The sequence below is a fragment of the Oncorhynchus clarkii genome, chromosome 4, assembly GCF_045791955.1.
Source record: "Oncorhynchus clarkii lewisi isolate Uvic-CL-2024 chromosome 4, UVic_Ocla_1.0, whole genome shotgun sequence".
Taxonomy (NCBI): Eukaryota; Metazoa; Chordata; class Actinopteri; order Salmoniformes; family Salmonidae; genus Oncorhynchus; species Oncorhynchus clarkii.
The window spans coordinates 86,294,407-86,312,432 of record NC_092150.1 but is presented as its reverse complement, the minus strand read 5'-3'; the positions used below and the strand labels follow the sequence as shown (position 1 = coordinate 86,312,432).

At 48.6% G+C, this 18,026-nt stretch overlaps 1 protein-coding gene across 2 annotated transcripts in view; it reads right to left on the bottom strand.

Annotated features, from left to right (window-relative positions):
- LOC139407399 (sushi domain containing 6) overlaps window positions 1-18,026 on the bottom strand; it is a 67,731-nt gene that overhangs the window by 33,016 nt on the left and 16,689 nt on the right. For both annotated transcript variants that reach the window (XR_011634095.1, XM_071151148.1), the window contains exon 2: window positions 17,347-17,512. Coding sequence is in view for 1 of the 2 variants with exons in the window: in XM_071151148.1 (XP_071007249.1) it covers window positions 17,347-17,473 (127 nt within the window). In the remaining variant the exon portion in view is untranslated. The remainder of the gene's footprint in view (window positions 1-17,346; window positions 17,513-18,026) is intronic.

Here is an 18,026-nt window from a genome sequence, read left to right as displayed (position 1 = left end):
ATACCTTGGAAGGAACATGCAAAACACCACCTGGTTTACAGAACAGAAGACAAAGGCCATTGTTTCCAACAGGCTTTGTTTACTAGATAGGCTGGTGGTTTCGGGTTAGACAACTTCCTGTATGAGGCTGAGAAAGAGAACAGAAAACTGAACAGACTGAGCCAGAACAACACTGTGGTTTTTATATATATGATCCCACCTGCCTGCCTCTGTAGTTATCGTGAGAACGACGTTTAGAAGAACACATTCGGGGACCACACACACACACACACACACAAAATGTCATGTTGACGCAGGATTCTGTTTTTCACACAGAAAAGGAAAGACAAAAATCTGTACTTGCAGATGTAGAATGAGTCTTATTGTAAATTCGGCTCGGCTTTAGTCAGGTTTCGCGCTAAATATCAGGAATAAAAAAAAAAGGGGCAAATTTTGCCCTTCTCCACTCAGATAACACAACCCTTGTTCTCATCTTGACCAATTAAATTCCACCATTCAGAAACTTTTCTCCCATGTTGTTTTTCCTCCAGACTAACTTCAAATCAAAACAGTAGTCAAATGGAGCTTGCCGAATTCTTTCTATGATAAACAGTAGAAAATATAATGGCCACGCATAGTTTCTGCAAAAAAAATACCTAGCCTTTTCCATGAGCAGCTACACTAATTCACTTCTCTGCCGATGGGGTTGCATAAATGTATTTTGTGTGGAGAAAAACTACAGTTTCTCGCCCTTGAGAACTCGATTGAAGCAACAACAACAACAAAAATTACTTTTGACTTTCAATATCCCACACAGTTGAAAGAAGAAGAAAAAGCTGATTTGTTGATGTCTGCATTTTGAAAATGCAGATTTCTGAAGGCTAAGGCACGCGCAAACACAAATGTACCGTTTGTAAATGTAGCCCCTTGGCTCTCCGCAAATGCTGCCGTCTGCTTTGCTTAATATAAGGAATTAGTAAAGATTTATACTTTTATTTTTGATACTTAAGTATTATTTAGAACCAAATACTTTTAGATTTTTACTCCAGTAGTATTTTACTGGGTGACTTTCACTTTTACTTGAGTAACTTTCTATTAAGGTATCTATACTTTTACTCAACTATGACAATTGGGTACTTTTCCCACCACTACTTATGGGATATGTGTTTTGTCAGATTCCACAAGGATTCTTCAGTTGTGGACACTACATCCCCACACTCCCTCAAGTCACCTTGATTTAGCACCTGTGTGTGTTTTTATCAGTTTCTTTATAAAAAATATTTAGTGAACTCCATGACAGTAGCTAAAACAAGCAGCACACAAGTAGACTACAAATGCATGCTGGGGAGAAATTGGAGCGGGCGAGGAGGTTGTGGCCCCAGCATTTAGGAAACTCGCTCTGCACTCTGCACCAATACGCTAACACACACTCCCAGTCATCTAGGGCATGGCTGGTCTTGACATTTTCCTCTGCCGTGTGGTCAGGGCCAGGCAGACATCATGACGTATAGCCTAGCATTCACTCTCTAATTATCAAAGTTCCTAGACTTGCCCTAACTTCTCTTTTTCACAATAATCATTTCACAACTGAACTGAAGACAAAACGTCTTATTCAGGAGTTATTCACACAAAGAGAAACCAACGTGTTTCCAAAACCAACGCCAGCAGCCTGTTCAGTCTGAGATAGCAGCCTGTTCAGTCTGAGATAGCAGCCTGTTCAGTCTGAGATAGCAGCCTGTTCAGTCTGAGATAGCAGCCTGTTCAGTCTGAGATAGCAGCCTGTTCAGTCTGAGATAGCAGCCTGTTCAGTCTGAGATAGCAGCCTGTTCAGTCTGAGATAGCAGCCTGTTCAGTCTGAGATAGCAGCCTGTTCAGTCTGAGATAGCAGCCTGTTCAGTCTGAGATAGCAGCCTGTTCAGTCTGAGATAGCAGCCTGTTCAGTCTGAGATAGCAGCCTGTTCAGTCTGAGATAGCAGCCTGTTCAGTCTGAGATAGCAGCCTGTTCAGTCTGAGATAGCAGCCTGTTCAGTCTGAGATAGCAGCCTGTTCAGTCTGAGATAGCAGCCGGTTCAGTCCGAGATAGCAGCCGGTTCAGTCCGAGATAGCAGCCGGTTCAGTCCGAGATAGCAGCCTGTTCAGTCCGAGATAGCAGCCTGTTCAGTCCGAGATAGCAGCCTGTTCAGTCCGAGATAGCAGCCTGTTCAGTCCGAGATAGCAGCCTGTTCAGTCCGAGATAGCAGCCTGTTCAGTCCGAGATAGCAGCCTGTTCAGTCCGAGATAGCAGCCTGTTCAGTCCGAGATAGCAGCCTGTTCAGTCCGAGATAGCAGCCTGTTCAGTCCGAGATAGCAGCCTGTTCAGTCCGAGATAGCAGCCTGTTCAGTCCGAGATAGCAGCCGGTTCAGTCCGAGATAGCAGCCTGTTCAGTCCGAGATAGCAGCCTGTTCAGTCCGAGATAGCAGCCTGTTCAGTCCGAGATAGCAGCCTGTTCAGTCCGAGATAGCAGCCTGTTCAGTCCGAGATAGCAGCCTGTTCAGTCTGAGATAGCAGCCTGTTCAGTCCGAGATAGCAGCCGGTTCAGTCCGAGATAGCAGCCTGTTCAGTCCGAGATAGCAGCCTGTTCAGTCTGAGATAGCAGCCTGTCCAGTCTGAGACAGCAGCCTGTCCAGTCTGAGACAGCAGCCGGTTCAGTCCGAGATAGTCCTCAGCAGCAGAAGTGAGAGCTCATCAGTGAGAGCTCATCAGTGAGAGCTCATCGTCCTCCTCCACATCCCAGTACATCCCTAACATCATGTCCACTGTCCTCCTCCACATCCCAGTACATCCCTAACATCATGTCCACTGTCCTCCTCCACATCCCAGTTCATCCCTAACATCATGTCCACTGTCCTCCTCCACATCCCAGTACATCCCTAACATCATGTCCACTGTCCTCCTCCACATCCCAGTTCATCCCTAACATCATGTCCACTGTCCTCCTCCACATCCCAGTTCATCCCTAACATCATGTCCACTGTCCTCCTCCACATCCCAGTTCATCCCTAACATCATGTCCACTGTCCTCCTCCACATCCCAGTACATCCCTAACATCATGTCCACTGTCCTCCTCCACATCCCAGTTCATCCCTAACATCATGTCCACTGTCCTCCTCCACATCCCAGTTCATCCCTAACATCATGTCCACTGTCCTCCTCCACATCCCAGTACATCCCTAACATCATGTCCACTGTCCTCCTCCACATCCCAGTTCATCCCTAACATCATGTCCACTGTCCTCCTCCACATCCCAGTACATCCCTAACATCATGTCCACTGTCCTCCTCCACATCCCAGTACATCCCTAACATCATGTCCACTGTCCTCCTCCACATCCCAGTACATCCCTAACCCTAACATCATGTTCCACTGTCCTCCTCCACATCCCAGTTCATCCCTAACCCTAACATCATGTCCACTGTCCTCCTCCACATCCCAGTACATCCCTAACCCTAGCATCATGTCCACTGTCCTCCTCCACATCCCAGTTCATCCCTAACCCTAACATCATGTCCACTGTCCTCCTCCACATCCCAGTACATCCCTAACCCTAGCATCATGTCCACTGTCCTCCTCCACATCCCAGTTCATCCCTAACCCTAACATCATGTTCCACTGTCCTCCTCCACATCCCAGTTCATCCCTAACCCTAAGATCATGTCCACTGTCCTCCTCCACATCCCAGTACATCCCTAACATCATGTCCACTGTCCTCCTCTACATCCCAGTTCATCCCTAACATCATGTCCACTGTCCTCCTCCACATCCCAGTTCATCCCTAACATCATGTCCACTGTCCTCCTCCACATCCCAGTACATCCCTAACATCATGTCCACTGTCCTCCTCCACATCCCAGTACATCCCTAACATCATGTCCACTGTCCTCCTCCACATCCCAGTACATCATGTCCACTGTCCTCCTCCACATCCCAGTACATCCCTAACATCATGTCCACTGTCCTCCTCCACATCCCAGTACATCCCTAACATCATGTCCACTGTCCTCCTCCACATCCCAGTACATCCCTAACATCATGTCCACTGTCCTCCTCCACATCCCAGTTCATCCCTAACATCATGTCCACTGTCCTCCTCCACATCCCAGTACATCCCTAACATCATGTCCACTGTCCTCCTCCACATCCCAGTTCATCCCTAACATCATGTCCACTGTCCTCCTCCACATCCCAGTTCATCCCTAACATCATGTCCACTGTCCTCCTCCACATCCCAGTTCATCCCTAACATCATGTCCACTGTCCTCCTCCACATCCCAGTACATCCCTAACATCATGTCCACTGTCCTCCTCCACATCCCAGTTCATCCCTAACATCATGTCCACTGTCCTCCTCCACATCCCAGTTCATCCCTAACATCATGTCCACTGTCCTCCTCCACATCCCAGTACATCCCTAACATCATGTCCACTGTCCTCCTCCACATCCCAGTTCATCCCTAACATCATGTCCACTGTCCTCCTCCACATCCCAGTACATCCCTAACATCATGTCCACTGTCCTCCTCCACATCCCAGTACATCCCTAACATCATGTCCACTGTCCTCCTCCACATCCCAGTACATCCCTAACCCTAACATCATGTTCCACTGTCCTCCTCCACATCCCAGTTCATCCCTAACCCTAACATCATGTCCACTGTCCTCCTCCACATCCCAGTACATCCCTAACCCTAGCATCATGTCCACTGTCCTCCTCCACATCCCAGTTCATCCCTAACCCTAACATCATGTCCACTGTCCTCCTCCACATCCCAGTACATCCCTAACCCTAGCATCATGTCCACTGTCCTCCTCCACATCCCAGTTCATCCCTAACCCTAACATCATGTTCCACTGTCCTCCTCCACATCCCAGTTCATCCCTAACCCTAAGATCATGTCCACTGTCCTCCTCCACATCCCAGTACATCCCTAACCCTAGCATCATGTCCACTGTCCTCCTCCACATCCCAGTTCATCCCTAACCCTAGCATCATATCCACTGTTCTCCTCCACATCCCAGTACATCCCTAACCCTAACATCATATCCACTGTCCTCCTCCACATCCCTAGCATCATGTCCACTGTCCTCCTCCTCCACATCCCTAACCCTAACATCATGTCCACTGTCCTCCTCCACAACCCTAACATCATATCCACTGTCCTCCTCCACATCCCTAACATCATATCCACTGTCCTCCTCCACATCCCTAACATCATATCCACTGTCCTCCTCCACATCCCTAACCCTAGCATCATATCCACTGTCCTCCTCCACATCCCCAACCCTAGCATCATATCCACTGTCCTCCTCCACATCCCTAACATCATATCCACTGTCCTCCTCCACATCCCTAACCCTAGCATCATGTCCACTGTTCTCCTCCACATCCCTAACATAATATCCACTGTCCTCCTCCACATCCCTAGCATCATGTCCACTGTCCTCCACATCCCTAACCCTAACATCATATCCACTGTCCTCCTCCAAATCCCTAACCCTAGCATCATATCCACTGTCCTCCTCCACATCCCTAACCCTAGCATCATATCCACTGTCCTCCTCCACATCCCTAACATCATATCCACTGTCCTCCTCCACATCCCTAGCATCATGTCCACTGTCCTTCTCCTCCACATCCCTAACCCTAACATCATATCCACTGTCCTCCTCCACATCCCTAACCCTAGCATCATATCCACTGTCCTCCTCCACATCCCTAACATCATATCCACTGTCCTCATCCACATCCCTAGCATCATGTCCACTGTCCTCCTCCTCCACATCCCTAACCCTAACAGCATATCCACTGTCCTCCTCCACATCCCTAACATCATATCCACTGTTCTCCTCCACATCCGTAACCCTAACATCATGTCCACTGTCCTCCTCCACATCCCTAGCATCATATCCACTGTCCTCCACATCCCTAACCCTAGCATCATGTCCACTGTCGTCCTCCTCCACATCCCTAACCCTAGCATCATATCCACTGTCCTCCACATCCCTAACCCTAGCATAATATCCACTGTCATCCTCCACATCCCTAGCATCATATCCACTGTCCTTCTCCACATCCCTAACCCTAGCATCATATCCACTGTCCTCCTCCACATCCCTAACATCATATCCACTGTCCTCCTCCACATCCCTAACCCTAACATCATGTCCACTGTCCTCCTCCACATCCCTAACCCTAGCATCATGTCCACTGTCCTCCTCCACATCCCTAACCCTAGCATCATGTCCACTGTTCTCCTCCACATCCCTAACCCTAGCATCATGTCCACTGTTCTCCTCCACATCCCTAGCATCATATCCACTGTCCTCCTCCACATCCCTAACCCTAACATCATGTCCACTGTCCTCCTCCACATCCCTAACCCTAGCATCATGTCCACTGTCCTCCTCCACATCCCTAACCCTAGCATCATGTCCACTGTTCTCCTCCACATCCCTAGCATCATATCCACTGTCCTCCTCCACATCCCTAACCCTAACATCATGTCCACTGTCCTCCTCCACATCCCTAACCGTAACATCATGCCCACTGTCCTCCTCCACATCCCTAACCCTAGCATCATGTCCACTGTCCTCCTCCACATCCCTAACCCTAGCATCATGTCCACTGTTCCCCTCCACATCCCTGACCCTAGCATCATGTCCACTGTTCTCCTCCACATCCCTAGCATCATGTCCACTGTCCTCCTCCACATCCCTAACCCTAACATCATGTCCACTGTCCTCCTCCACATCCCTAACCCTAGCATCATGTCCACTGTTCTCCTCCACATCCCTAACCCTAGCATCATGTCCACTGTTCTCCTCCACATCCCTAACCCTAGCATCATGTCCACTGTCGTCCTCCACATCCCTAACCCTAGCATCATGTCCACTGTCCTCCTCCACATCCCTAACCCTAGCATCATGTCCACTGTCCTCCTCCACATCCCTAACCCTAGCATCATGTTCAATGTCTTCCTCCACATCCCTAACCCTTGCATCATGTTCAATGTCTTCCTCCACATCCCTAACCCTTGCATCATATCCACTGTTCTCCTACACATCCCTAACATCATATCCACTGTCCTCCTCCACATCCCTAACCCTAACATCATGTCCAGTGTCCTCCTCCACATCCCTAACCCTAGCAACATGTCCACTGTCCTCCTCCACATCCCTAACCCTAAAATCATGTCCACTGTCCTCCTCCACATCCCTAACCCTAGCATAATGTCCACTGTCCTCCTCCACATCCCTAACCCTAGGATCATGTCCACTGTTCTCCTCCACATCCCTAACCCTAGCATCATGTCCACTGTCCTCCTCCACATCCCTAACCCTAGCATCATATCCACTGTTCTCCTCCACATCCATAGCATCATAGCCACTGTTCTCCTACACATCCCTAACCCTAGCATCATATCCACTGTTCTCCTCCACATCCCTAAAACTAGCATCATATCCACTGTCCTCCTCCACATCCCTAACCCTAGCATCATATCCACTGTTCTCCTCCACATCCCTAACCCTAGCATCATATCCACTGTCCTCCTCCACATCCCTAACCCTAACATCATATCCACTGTCCTCCTCCACATCCCTAACCCTAGCATCATATCCACTGTCCTCCTCCACATCCCTAACCCTAGCATCATGTCCACTGTCCTCCTCCACATCCCTAACCCTAGCATCATGTCCACTGTCCTCCTCCACATCCCTAACCCTAGCATCATGTTCAATGTCCTCCTCCACATCCCTAACCCTTGCATCATATCCACTGTTCTCCTACACATCCCTAACATCATATCCACTGTCCTCCTCCACATCCCTAACCCTAACATCATGTCCACTGTCCTCCTCCACATCCCTAACCCTAGCAACATGTCCACTGTCCTCCTCCACATCCCTAACCCTAACATCATGTCCACTGTCCTCCTCCACATCCCTAACCCTAGCATAATGTCCACTGTCCTCCTACACATCCCTAACCCTAGCATCATGTCCACTGTTCTCCTCCACATCCCTAACCCTAGCATCATGTCCACTGTCCTCTTCCACATCCCTAACCCTAGCATCATGTCCACTGTCCTCCTCCACATCCCTAACCCTAGCATCATGTCCACTGTCCTCCTCCACATCCCTAACCCTAGCATCATGTCCACTGTCCTCCTCCACATCCCTAACCCTAGCATCATATCCACTGTTCTCCTCCACATCCATAGCATCATATCCACTGTTCTCCTCCACATCCCTAACCCTAGCATCATATCCACTGTTCTCCTCCACATCCCTAGCATCATATCCACTGTTCTCCTACACATCCCTAACCCTAGCATCATATCCACTGTTCTCCTCCACAACCCTAACCCTAGCATCATATCCACTGTTCTCCTCCACATCCCTAACCCTAGCATCATATCCACTGTTCTCCTCCACATCCCTAAAACTAGCATCATATCCACTGTCCTCCTCCACATCCCTAACCCTAGCATCATATCCACTGTCCTCCTCCACATCCCTAACCCTAGCATCATGTCCACTGTCCTCTTCCACATCCCTAACCCTAGCATCATGTCCACTGTCCTCCTCCACATCCCTAACCCTAGCATCCTGTCCACTGTCCTCCTCCACATCCCTAACCCTAGCATCATATCCACTGTTCTCCTCCACATCCATAGCATCATATCCACTGTTCTCCTCCACATCCCTAACCCTAGCATCATATCCACTGTTCTCCTCCACATCCCTAACCCTAGCATCATATCCACTGTTCTCCTCCACATCCCTAACCCTAGCATCATGTCCACTGTCCTCTTCCACATCCCTAACCCTAGCATCATGTCCACTGTCCTCCTCCACATCCCTAACCCTAGCATCATGTCCACTGTCCTCCTCCACATCCCTAACCCTAGAATCATGTCCACTGTCCTCCACATCCCTAACCCTAGCATCATATCCACTGTTCTCCTCCACATCCCTAACATCATATCCACTGTCCTCCTCCAAATCCCTAACCCTAGCATCATATCCACTGTTCTCCTCCACATCCCTATCCCTAGCATCATATCCACTGTCCTCCTCCACATCGCTAACCCTAACATCATATCCACTGTCCTCCTCCACATCCCTAACCCTAGCATCATATCCACTGTCCTCCTCCACATCCCTAACCCTAGCATCATGTCCACTGTCCTCCTCCACATCCCTAACCCTAGCATCATGTCCACTGTCCTCCTCCACATCCCTAACCCTAGCATCATGTTCAATGTCCTCCTCCACATCCCTAACCCTTGCATCATATCCACTGTTCTCCTACACATCCCTAACATCATGCCCACTGTCCTCCTCCACATCCCTAACCCTAACATCATGTCCACTGTCCTCCTCCACATCCCTAACCCTAGCAACATGTCCACTGTCCTCCTCCACATCCCTAACCCTAACATCATGTCCACTGTCCTCCTCCACATCCCTAACCCTAGCATAATGTCCACTGTCCTCCTCCACATCCCTAACCCTAGCATCATGTCCACTGTTCTCCTCCACATCCCTAACCCTAGCATCATGTCCACTGTCCTCTTCTACATCCCTAACCCTAGCATCATGTCCACTGTCCTCCTCCACATCCCTAACCCTAGCATCATGTCCACTGTCCTCCTCCACATCCCTAACCCTAGCATCATGTCCACTGTCCTCCTCCACATCCCTAACCCTAGCATCATATCCACTGTTCTCCTCCACATCCATAGCATCATATCCACTGTTCTCCTCCACATCCCTAACCCTAGCATCATATCCACTGTTCTCCCCCACATCCCTAGCATCATATCCACTGTTCTCCTACACATCCCTAACCCTAGCATCATGTCCACTGTCCTCCTCCACATCCCTAACCCTAGCATCATGTCCACTGTCCTCCTCCACATCCCTAACCCTAGCATCATATCCACTGTTCTCCTCCACATCCATAGCATCATATCCACTGTTCTCCTCCACATCCCTAACCCTAGCATCATATCCACTGTTCTCCCCCACATCCCTAGCATCATATCCACTGTTCTCCTACACATCCCTAACCCTAGCATCATATCCACTGTTCTCCTCCACATCCCTAACCCTAGCATCATATCCACTGTTCTCCTCCACATCCCTAAGCCTAGCATCATATCCACTGTTCTCCTCCACATCCCTAAAACTAGCATCATATCCACTGTCCTACTCCACATCCCTAACCCTAGCATCATATCCACTGTCCTCCTCCACATCCCTAACCCTAGCATCATGTCCACTGTCCTCTTCCACATCCCTAACCCTAGCATCATGTCCACTGTCCTCCTCCACATCCCTAACCCTAGCATCCTGTCCACTGTCCTCCTCCACATCCCTAACCCTAGCATCATATCCACTGTTCTCCTCCACATCCATAGCATCATATCCACTGTTCTCCTCCACATCCCTAACCCTAGCATCATATCCACTGTTCTCCTCCACATCCCTAGCATCATATCCACTGTTCTCCTCCACATCCCTAACCCTAGCATCATATCCACTGTTCTCCTCCACATCCCTAACCCTAGCATCATATCCACTGTTCTCCTCCACATCCCTAACCCTAGCATCATGTCCACTGTCCTCTTCCACATCCCTAACCCTAGCATCATGTCCACTGTTCTCCTCCACATCCCTAACCCTAGCATCATGTCCACTGTCCTCCTCCACATCCCTAACCCTAGAATCATGTCCACTGTCCTCCACATCCCTAACCCTAGCATCATATCCACTGTTCTCCTCCACATCCATAGCATCATATCCACTGTTCTCCTCCACATCCCTAACCCTAGCATCATATCCACTGTTCTCCTCCACATCCCTAGCATCATATCCACTGTTCTCCTCCACATCCCTAACCCTAGCATCATATCCACTGTTCTCCTCCACATCCCTAACATCATATCCACTGTCCTCCTCCAAATCCCTAACCCTAGCATCATATCCACTGTTCTCCTCCACATCCCTATCCCTAGCATCATATCCACTGTCCTCCTCCACATCCCTAACCCTAACATCATATCCACTGTCCTCCTCCACATCCCTAACCCTAGCATCATATCCACTGTCCTCCTCCACATCCCTAACCCTAGGATCATGTCCACTGTCCTCCTCCACATCCCTAACCCTAGCATCATGTCCACTGTCCTCCTCCACATCCCTAACCCTAGCATCATGTTCAATGTCCTCCTCCACATCCCTAACCCTTGCATCATATCCACTGTTCTCCTCCACATCCCTAACCCTAGCATCATATCCACTGTTCTCCTCCACATCCCTAAAACTAGCATCATATCCACTGTCCTCCTCCACATCCCTAACCCTAGCATCATATCCACTGTTCTCCTCCACATCCCTAACCCTAGCATCATATCCGCTGTCCTCCTCCACATCCCTAACCCTAGCATCATATCCACTGTCCTCCTCCACATCCCTAACCCTAGCATCATGTCCACTGTCCTCTTCCACATCCCTAACCCTAGCATCATGTCCACTGTCCTCCTCCACATCCCTAACCATAGCATCATGTCCACTGTCCTCCTCCACATCCCTAACCCTAGCATCATATCCACTGTCCTCCTCCACATCCCTAACCCTAGCATCATGTCCACTGTCCTCCTCCACATCCCTAACCCTAGCATCATGTCCACTGTCCTCCTCCACATCCCTAACCCTAGCATCATGTCCACTGTCCTCCTCCACATCCCTAACCCTAGCATCATATCCACTGTTCTCCTCCACATCCATAGCATCATATCCACTGTTCTCCTCCACATCCCTAACCCTAGCATCATATCCACTGTTCTCCCCCACATCCCTAGCATCATATCCACTGTTCTCCTACACATCCCTAACCCTAGCATCATGTCCACTGTCCTCCTCCACATCCCTAACCCTAGCATCATGTCCACTGTCCTCCTCCACATCCCTAACCCTAGCATCATATCCACTGTTCTCCTCCACATCCATAGCATCATATCCACTGTTCTCCTCCACATCCCTAACCCTAGCATCATATCCACTGTTCTCCTCCACATCCCTAACCCTAGCATCATATCCACTGTTCTCCTCCACATCCCTAAAACTAGCATCATATCCACTGTCCTCCTCCACATCCCTAACCCTAGCATCATATCCACTGTCCTCCTCCACATCCCTAACCCTAGCATCATGTCCACTGTCCTCTACCACATCCCTAACCCTAGCATCATGTCCACTGTCCTCCTCCACATCCCTAACCCTAGCATCCTGTCCACTGTCCTCCTCCACATCCCTAACCCTAGCATCATATCCACTGTTCTCCTCCACATCCATAGCATCATATCCACTGTTCTCCTCCACATCCCTAACCCTAGCATCATATCCACTGTTCTCCTCCACATCCCTAGCATCATATCCACTGTTCTCCTCCACATCCCTAACCCTAGCATCATATCCACTGTTCTCCTCCACATCCCTAACATCATATCCACTGTCCTCCTCCACATCCCTAACCCTAGCATCATATCCACTGTTCTCCTCCACATCCCTAACCCTAGCATCATATCCGCTGTCCTCCTCCACATCCCTAACCCTAGCATCATATCCACTGTCCTCCTCCACATCCCTAACCCTAGCATCATATCCACTGTCCTCTTCCACATCCCTAACCCTAGCATCATGTCCACTGTCCTCCTCCACATCCCTAACCATAGCATCATGTCCACTGTCCTCCTCCACATCCCTAACCCTAGCATCATATCCACTGTCCTCCTCCACATCCCTAACCCTAGCATCATGTCCACTGTCCTCTTCCACATCCCTAACCCTAGCATCATATCCACTGTCCTCCTCCACATCCCTAACCCTAGCATCATGTCCACTGTTCTCCACATCCCTAACCCTAGCATCATATCCACTGTCCTCCACTCCTCTATTCCCTTTAGTTTGTTCTGGACCAGAGGTGAGCCATTTCCCCTTTCTCACAGAACACACACACACACACACACACACACACACACACAGACACACACACACACACACACACACACACACACACACACAGACACACACAGACACACACACACACACACTTTCCCAAAAGCATCATGCAAAGATCCTCTTGGAACAATAGGATCATGTGGTTCTAGTGATTAACTTAGCCGTATCTTTCTTTTGGGAAACCGGGACCTGGTCTGTGTGAGAGAGTGACTTTTAGCCCCCGCTGTTCACTTCCTGCCCAGCCTTTCCTCAGAATCAGTGAGAGATTTAGTCCTAACCATCTGGTAAATGCTATACTACTAGAAAAGTCAAGAGACTGAATCAGAGCAGAGATGTAGATGTGTCCAGAGGGAGAGAGAGAGTGAGAGCTTATCGTAACTGACTACAACGAACGAACAACGTATCATTTATTCCCCATATTGACCGTCTCTCTGAGATCACATTCTCTGGAACTACACAGCTGTCTAGAGACAGTTGCTTCCCCTTGGTGTGTGTTACAGAATAACATACTGTAGCGTAGAGGCATGCGAGTTCAACCTCTCTACACTAGAGGTCGACCGATTAATCGGAATGGCCGATTAATTAGGTCCGATTTGAAGTTTTCATAACAATCGTAAATCGGTATTTTTTGGGCGTCGATTTGCCAATTTTTATTTTATTTGAACCTTTATTTAACGAGGCAAGTCAGATAAGAACACATTCTTATTTTCAATGACGGCCTAGGAACAGTGGGTTAACTTGCCTCGTTCAGGGGCAGAACAACAGATTTTCACCTTGTCAGCTCGGGGGATCCAATCTTGCAACCTTACAGTTAACTAGACCTGCCTCTCTCTCGTTGCACTCCACAAGGAGACTGCCTGTTACGCGAATGCAGTAAGCCAAGGTAAGTTGCTAGCTAGCATTAAACTTATCTTATAAAAAACAATCAATCATAATCACTAGTTAACTACACATGGTTGATGATATTACTAGATATTATCTAGCGTGTCCTGCGTTGCGTATAATATGACTGAGCATACAAGCATCTAAGTATCTGAATGAGCAGTGGTAGGCAGAAGCAGGCGCGTAAACAGCACTTTCGTGCGGTTTGACAGCAGCTCTTCGTTGTGCGTCAAGCATTGTACGGTTTATGACTTCAAGCCTATCAACTCCCGAGATTAGGCTGGTGTAACCGAAGTGAAATGGCTAGCTCGTTAGCGCGCGCTAATTGTCGTTGTGTTGCTGGTTCGAGCCCAGGGAGGAGCGAGGAGAGGGACGGAAGCTATACCGTTACACTGGCAATACTGAAGTGCCTATAAGAACATCCAATAGTCAAAGGTTAATGAAATACAAATGGTATAGAGGGAAATAGTCCTATAATTTCAATAATAACTACAATCTAAAACTTCTTACCTGGGAATATTTGAAGCCTCATGTTAAAAGGAACCACCAGCTTTCATATGTTCTCATGTTCTGAGCAAGGAACTGAAACGTTAGCTTTCTTACATGGCACATATTGCACGTTTACTTTCTTCTCCAACACTTTGTTTTTGCATTATTTAAACCAAATTGAACATGTTTCATTATTTACTTGAGGTTAAGTTGATTTTATTGATGTATTATATTAAGTTAAATTAGGTGTTCAATCAGTATTGTTGTAATGGTCATTATTAGAAATAAATCAATAAATAAAAACCAACCGATTAATCGGTATCGGCTTTTTTTGGTCCTCTAATAATCGGTATCGTTGTTGAAAAATCATAAAAATCGGTCGACCTCTACTCTATACAGCCGTTTTCACATCCTGTGTCTTCAATGTTCCGGTGAAGCCTGTTTGGCAAGTTTCTTTGGAGCCTGTTTGACAACAACAAGTCTTAATATGCCCGACGAATAGGTCTACATTTCTGCTCACTATTCATCTCTATTCCCCTGCCGTGACTTTGTTTTTTCCTGTGGCTGGAATAAGCCTGTCAAGAGTAATGTCATGAAACCCTCCACCAGACTAATCCTCCGGCTCCTGTATGTGATGTGTCCTGTGGGAATAAGGTGTTATGATGGGGGGGGGGGGGGGGTACATGGTGAGATGGCTAGAGGGGAGGAAATGAAGGCTTGGGACGTTTCTAAACATCAAATCCTTGCTACCTTCGTACTGGTTTCCTCAGTTCCTCCCAAAGCTCATTGGAGGAGGAATGATCTAAGGTACCTCCCTCTGACCTCCTCTTCCAATGAGCTTTGAGAGGAATTAAATAGGAAACAAGGACAGAGGAAAATAATTCAGACAAAGTCACAGACTAAAATGGTAAATGAGACCAATCCAGCCCTAGACCAGAGGATGAGAGATATCAAATAAACATGGGCCAGTAAAGCTGATAATAACAATAATAACAACAACAACAATAATAATAATAATAATGTTTCTGCCAGGTATGCCATCTCTGTGATCTGTTTATCTGGTGGGAATATATGGGCAGAGGCACACACAGTTAGGAGAATGGGGTCCCAGACATTTGACCAGCAGCATTTTAAATTTACCGGACATTTACCGGGCCCATATGCATTGGGTTCCTAACCTGATTAGGATGTTCAGCCACGATGTTCAGAATGACAGAAATCACATTATGGTAATTCATCTTAACAGAACATGCAAGTGGAGGATGGAATGATGAGAGGTCCCCTTCTTACTGAATTCCAATGTGTCATTTGAAGACATTAGAACGACTGTCCAACACTTACTTTTCATCAGCCAACAAGACGAGTAACCAACAGCAACATGACGAGTAACCAACAGCAACATCGTTAGCCAACAAGACGAGTAACCAACAGCAACATCGTTAGCCAACAAGACGAGTAACCAACAGCAACATCGTTAGCCAACAAGACGAGTAACCAACAGCAACATCGTTAGCCAACAAGACGAGTAACCAACAGCAACATCGTTAGCCAACAAGACGAGTAACCAACAGCAACATCGTTAGCCAACAAGACGAGTAACCAACAGCAACATCGTTAGCCAACAAGACGAGTAACCAACAGCAACATCGCCAGCCAACAAGACGAGTAACCAACAGCAACAGCCAGCCAACAAGACGAGTAACCAACAGCAACATCGCCAGCCAACAAGACGAGTAACCAACAGCAACATCGCCAGCCAACAAGACGAGTAACCAACAGCAACATCACTAGCCAACAAGACAAGTAAAACAACATCACTAGCCAACAAGACAAGTAACAACAACATCACTAGCCAACAAGACAAGTAACAACAACATCACTAGCCAACAAGACAAGTAACAACAACATCACTAGCCAACAAGACAAGTAACAACATCACTAGCCAACAAGACAAGTAACAACATCACTAGCCAACAAGACAAGTAACAACATCACTAGCCAACAAGACAAGTAAAACAACATTAACATCACTAGCCTATGTCAATCTACTGTCCCCCACCGAAGACTCTGTTGCTACAACACCTTGCTTGTTTCATCACGTTGTTAAGAATTTATCATGACGGTCTTCATCCATAACCGTCTGGAACATAATTATAATTGTGCCAGCCCTAACACACACACACACACACACACACACACACGGAGGGGAACTATTTTCAGATGTCACATTAAAAAGGGAAATCAATTAGAGCTCTGAAAAAAACATCCCTGGGGCCACTGCATCACACCACACCCCTCTACACACAGACATCTGCCTGCTTCGGTAAGGACATCTAGCAAGGCTCTCAAGCAATCTGTGTGGAGTGTGTTTTTGTGCAGGGTGAGGAGCAACGCAGCAACGACCTTCTGGAGCAACGAAGACGAGAGAAAGGAAAAACTGAGGGAGGGGTACAAAGACTCCACGCATTAATGGGTATGCTGCGTCTGTGTGTCTTTGCTGCGCCAGCGTGTGTGTGCTGCGCCGGCGTGTGTGTGCTGCGCCGGCGTGTGTGTGCTGCGCCGGCGTGTCTGTGCTGCGCCGGCGTGTCTGTGCTGCGCCGGCGTGTCTGTGCTGCGCCGGCGTGTCTCTGCTGCGCCGGCGTGTCTCTGCTGCGCTGGCGTGTCTGTGTGTCTGCGCTGCGCCGGTGTGTCTGCGCTGCGCCGGTGTGTCTGCGCTGCGTCGGTGTGTCTGCGCTGCGTCGGTGTGTCTGCGCTGCGTCGGTGTGTCTGCGCTGCGTCGGTGTGTCTGCGCTGCGTCGGTGTGTCTGCGCTGCGTCGGTGTGTCTGCGCTGCGTCGGTGTGTCTGCGCTGCGTCGGTGTGTCTGCGCTGCGTCGGTGTGTCTGCGCTGCGCCGGTGTGGGTATTTCTTTGGGTGGCGCTGTCTCTTACCTGATGCGTGTCCGTGGGGGAGCAGGGAGAGGAGGAGGAAGAGGATTGCAGACGTAGCCAGCCTGTGGACTGGAGAGGAAGAGGAGGCCAGGGCTCTCGTCTCACACAATACCATTCCATCACTCATCTTTTCCCCTGGAAACTCTACAGTCCTCTAAGCCTTAACCTGCAGGGCAGCGTGGGGGGGGGGGGGGGGGGGGACAAATTAGTACAGTATCAACATACAGCAACGATTACATAACAGAGAGAGAATGTGAGAGAAACAGAGGCAGAGAGAGAGGATTTACTCTGCAGTCTGAACTCTCCGCAACACATTTCAGTTGGATTACTAATCCAGAGGATGGCAGATTGACCGTGTGTGTGTGTAGCGCGCTGATCTCCTCAGGAGGAGATAGAGAGATGCCAAGAGGTGACCATAGAGACGAGTCCCCTCAGCCAGCTGGTCCCGAGGCTCAATTCACTAACTTCTACCACCCAACCAAGGCTGTGTCTAGATTTGACAGTTCATGCAGCTTTAGCAGTCTGAACATAGGGCGCTCTGAACATAGGGCGCTCTGAACATAGGGCGCTCTGAACATAGGGCGCTCTGAACATAGGGCGCTCTGAACATAGGGCGCTCTGAACATAGGGCGCTCTGAACAGGTCATGCATCTACACTTAAAAATGTATTTTATTTATCT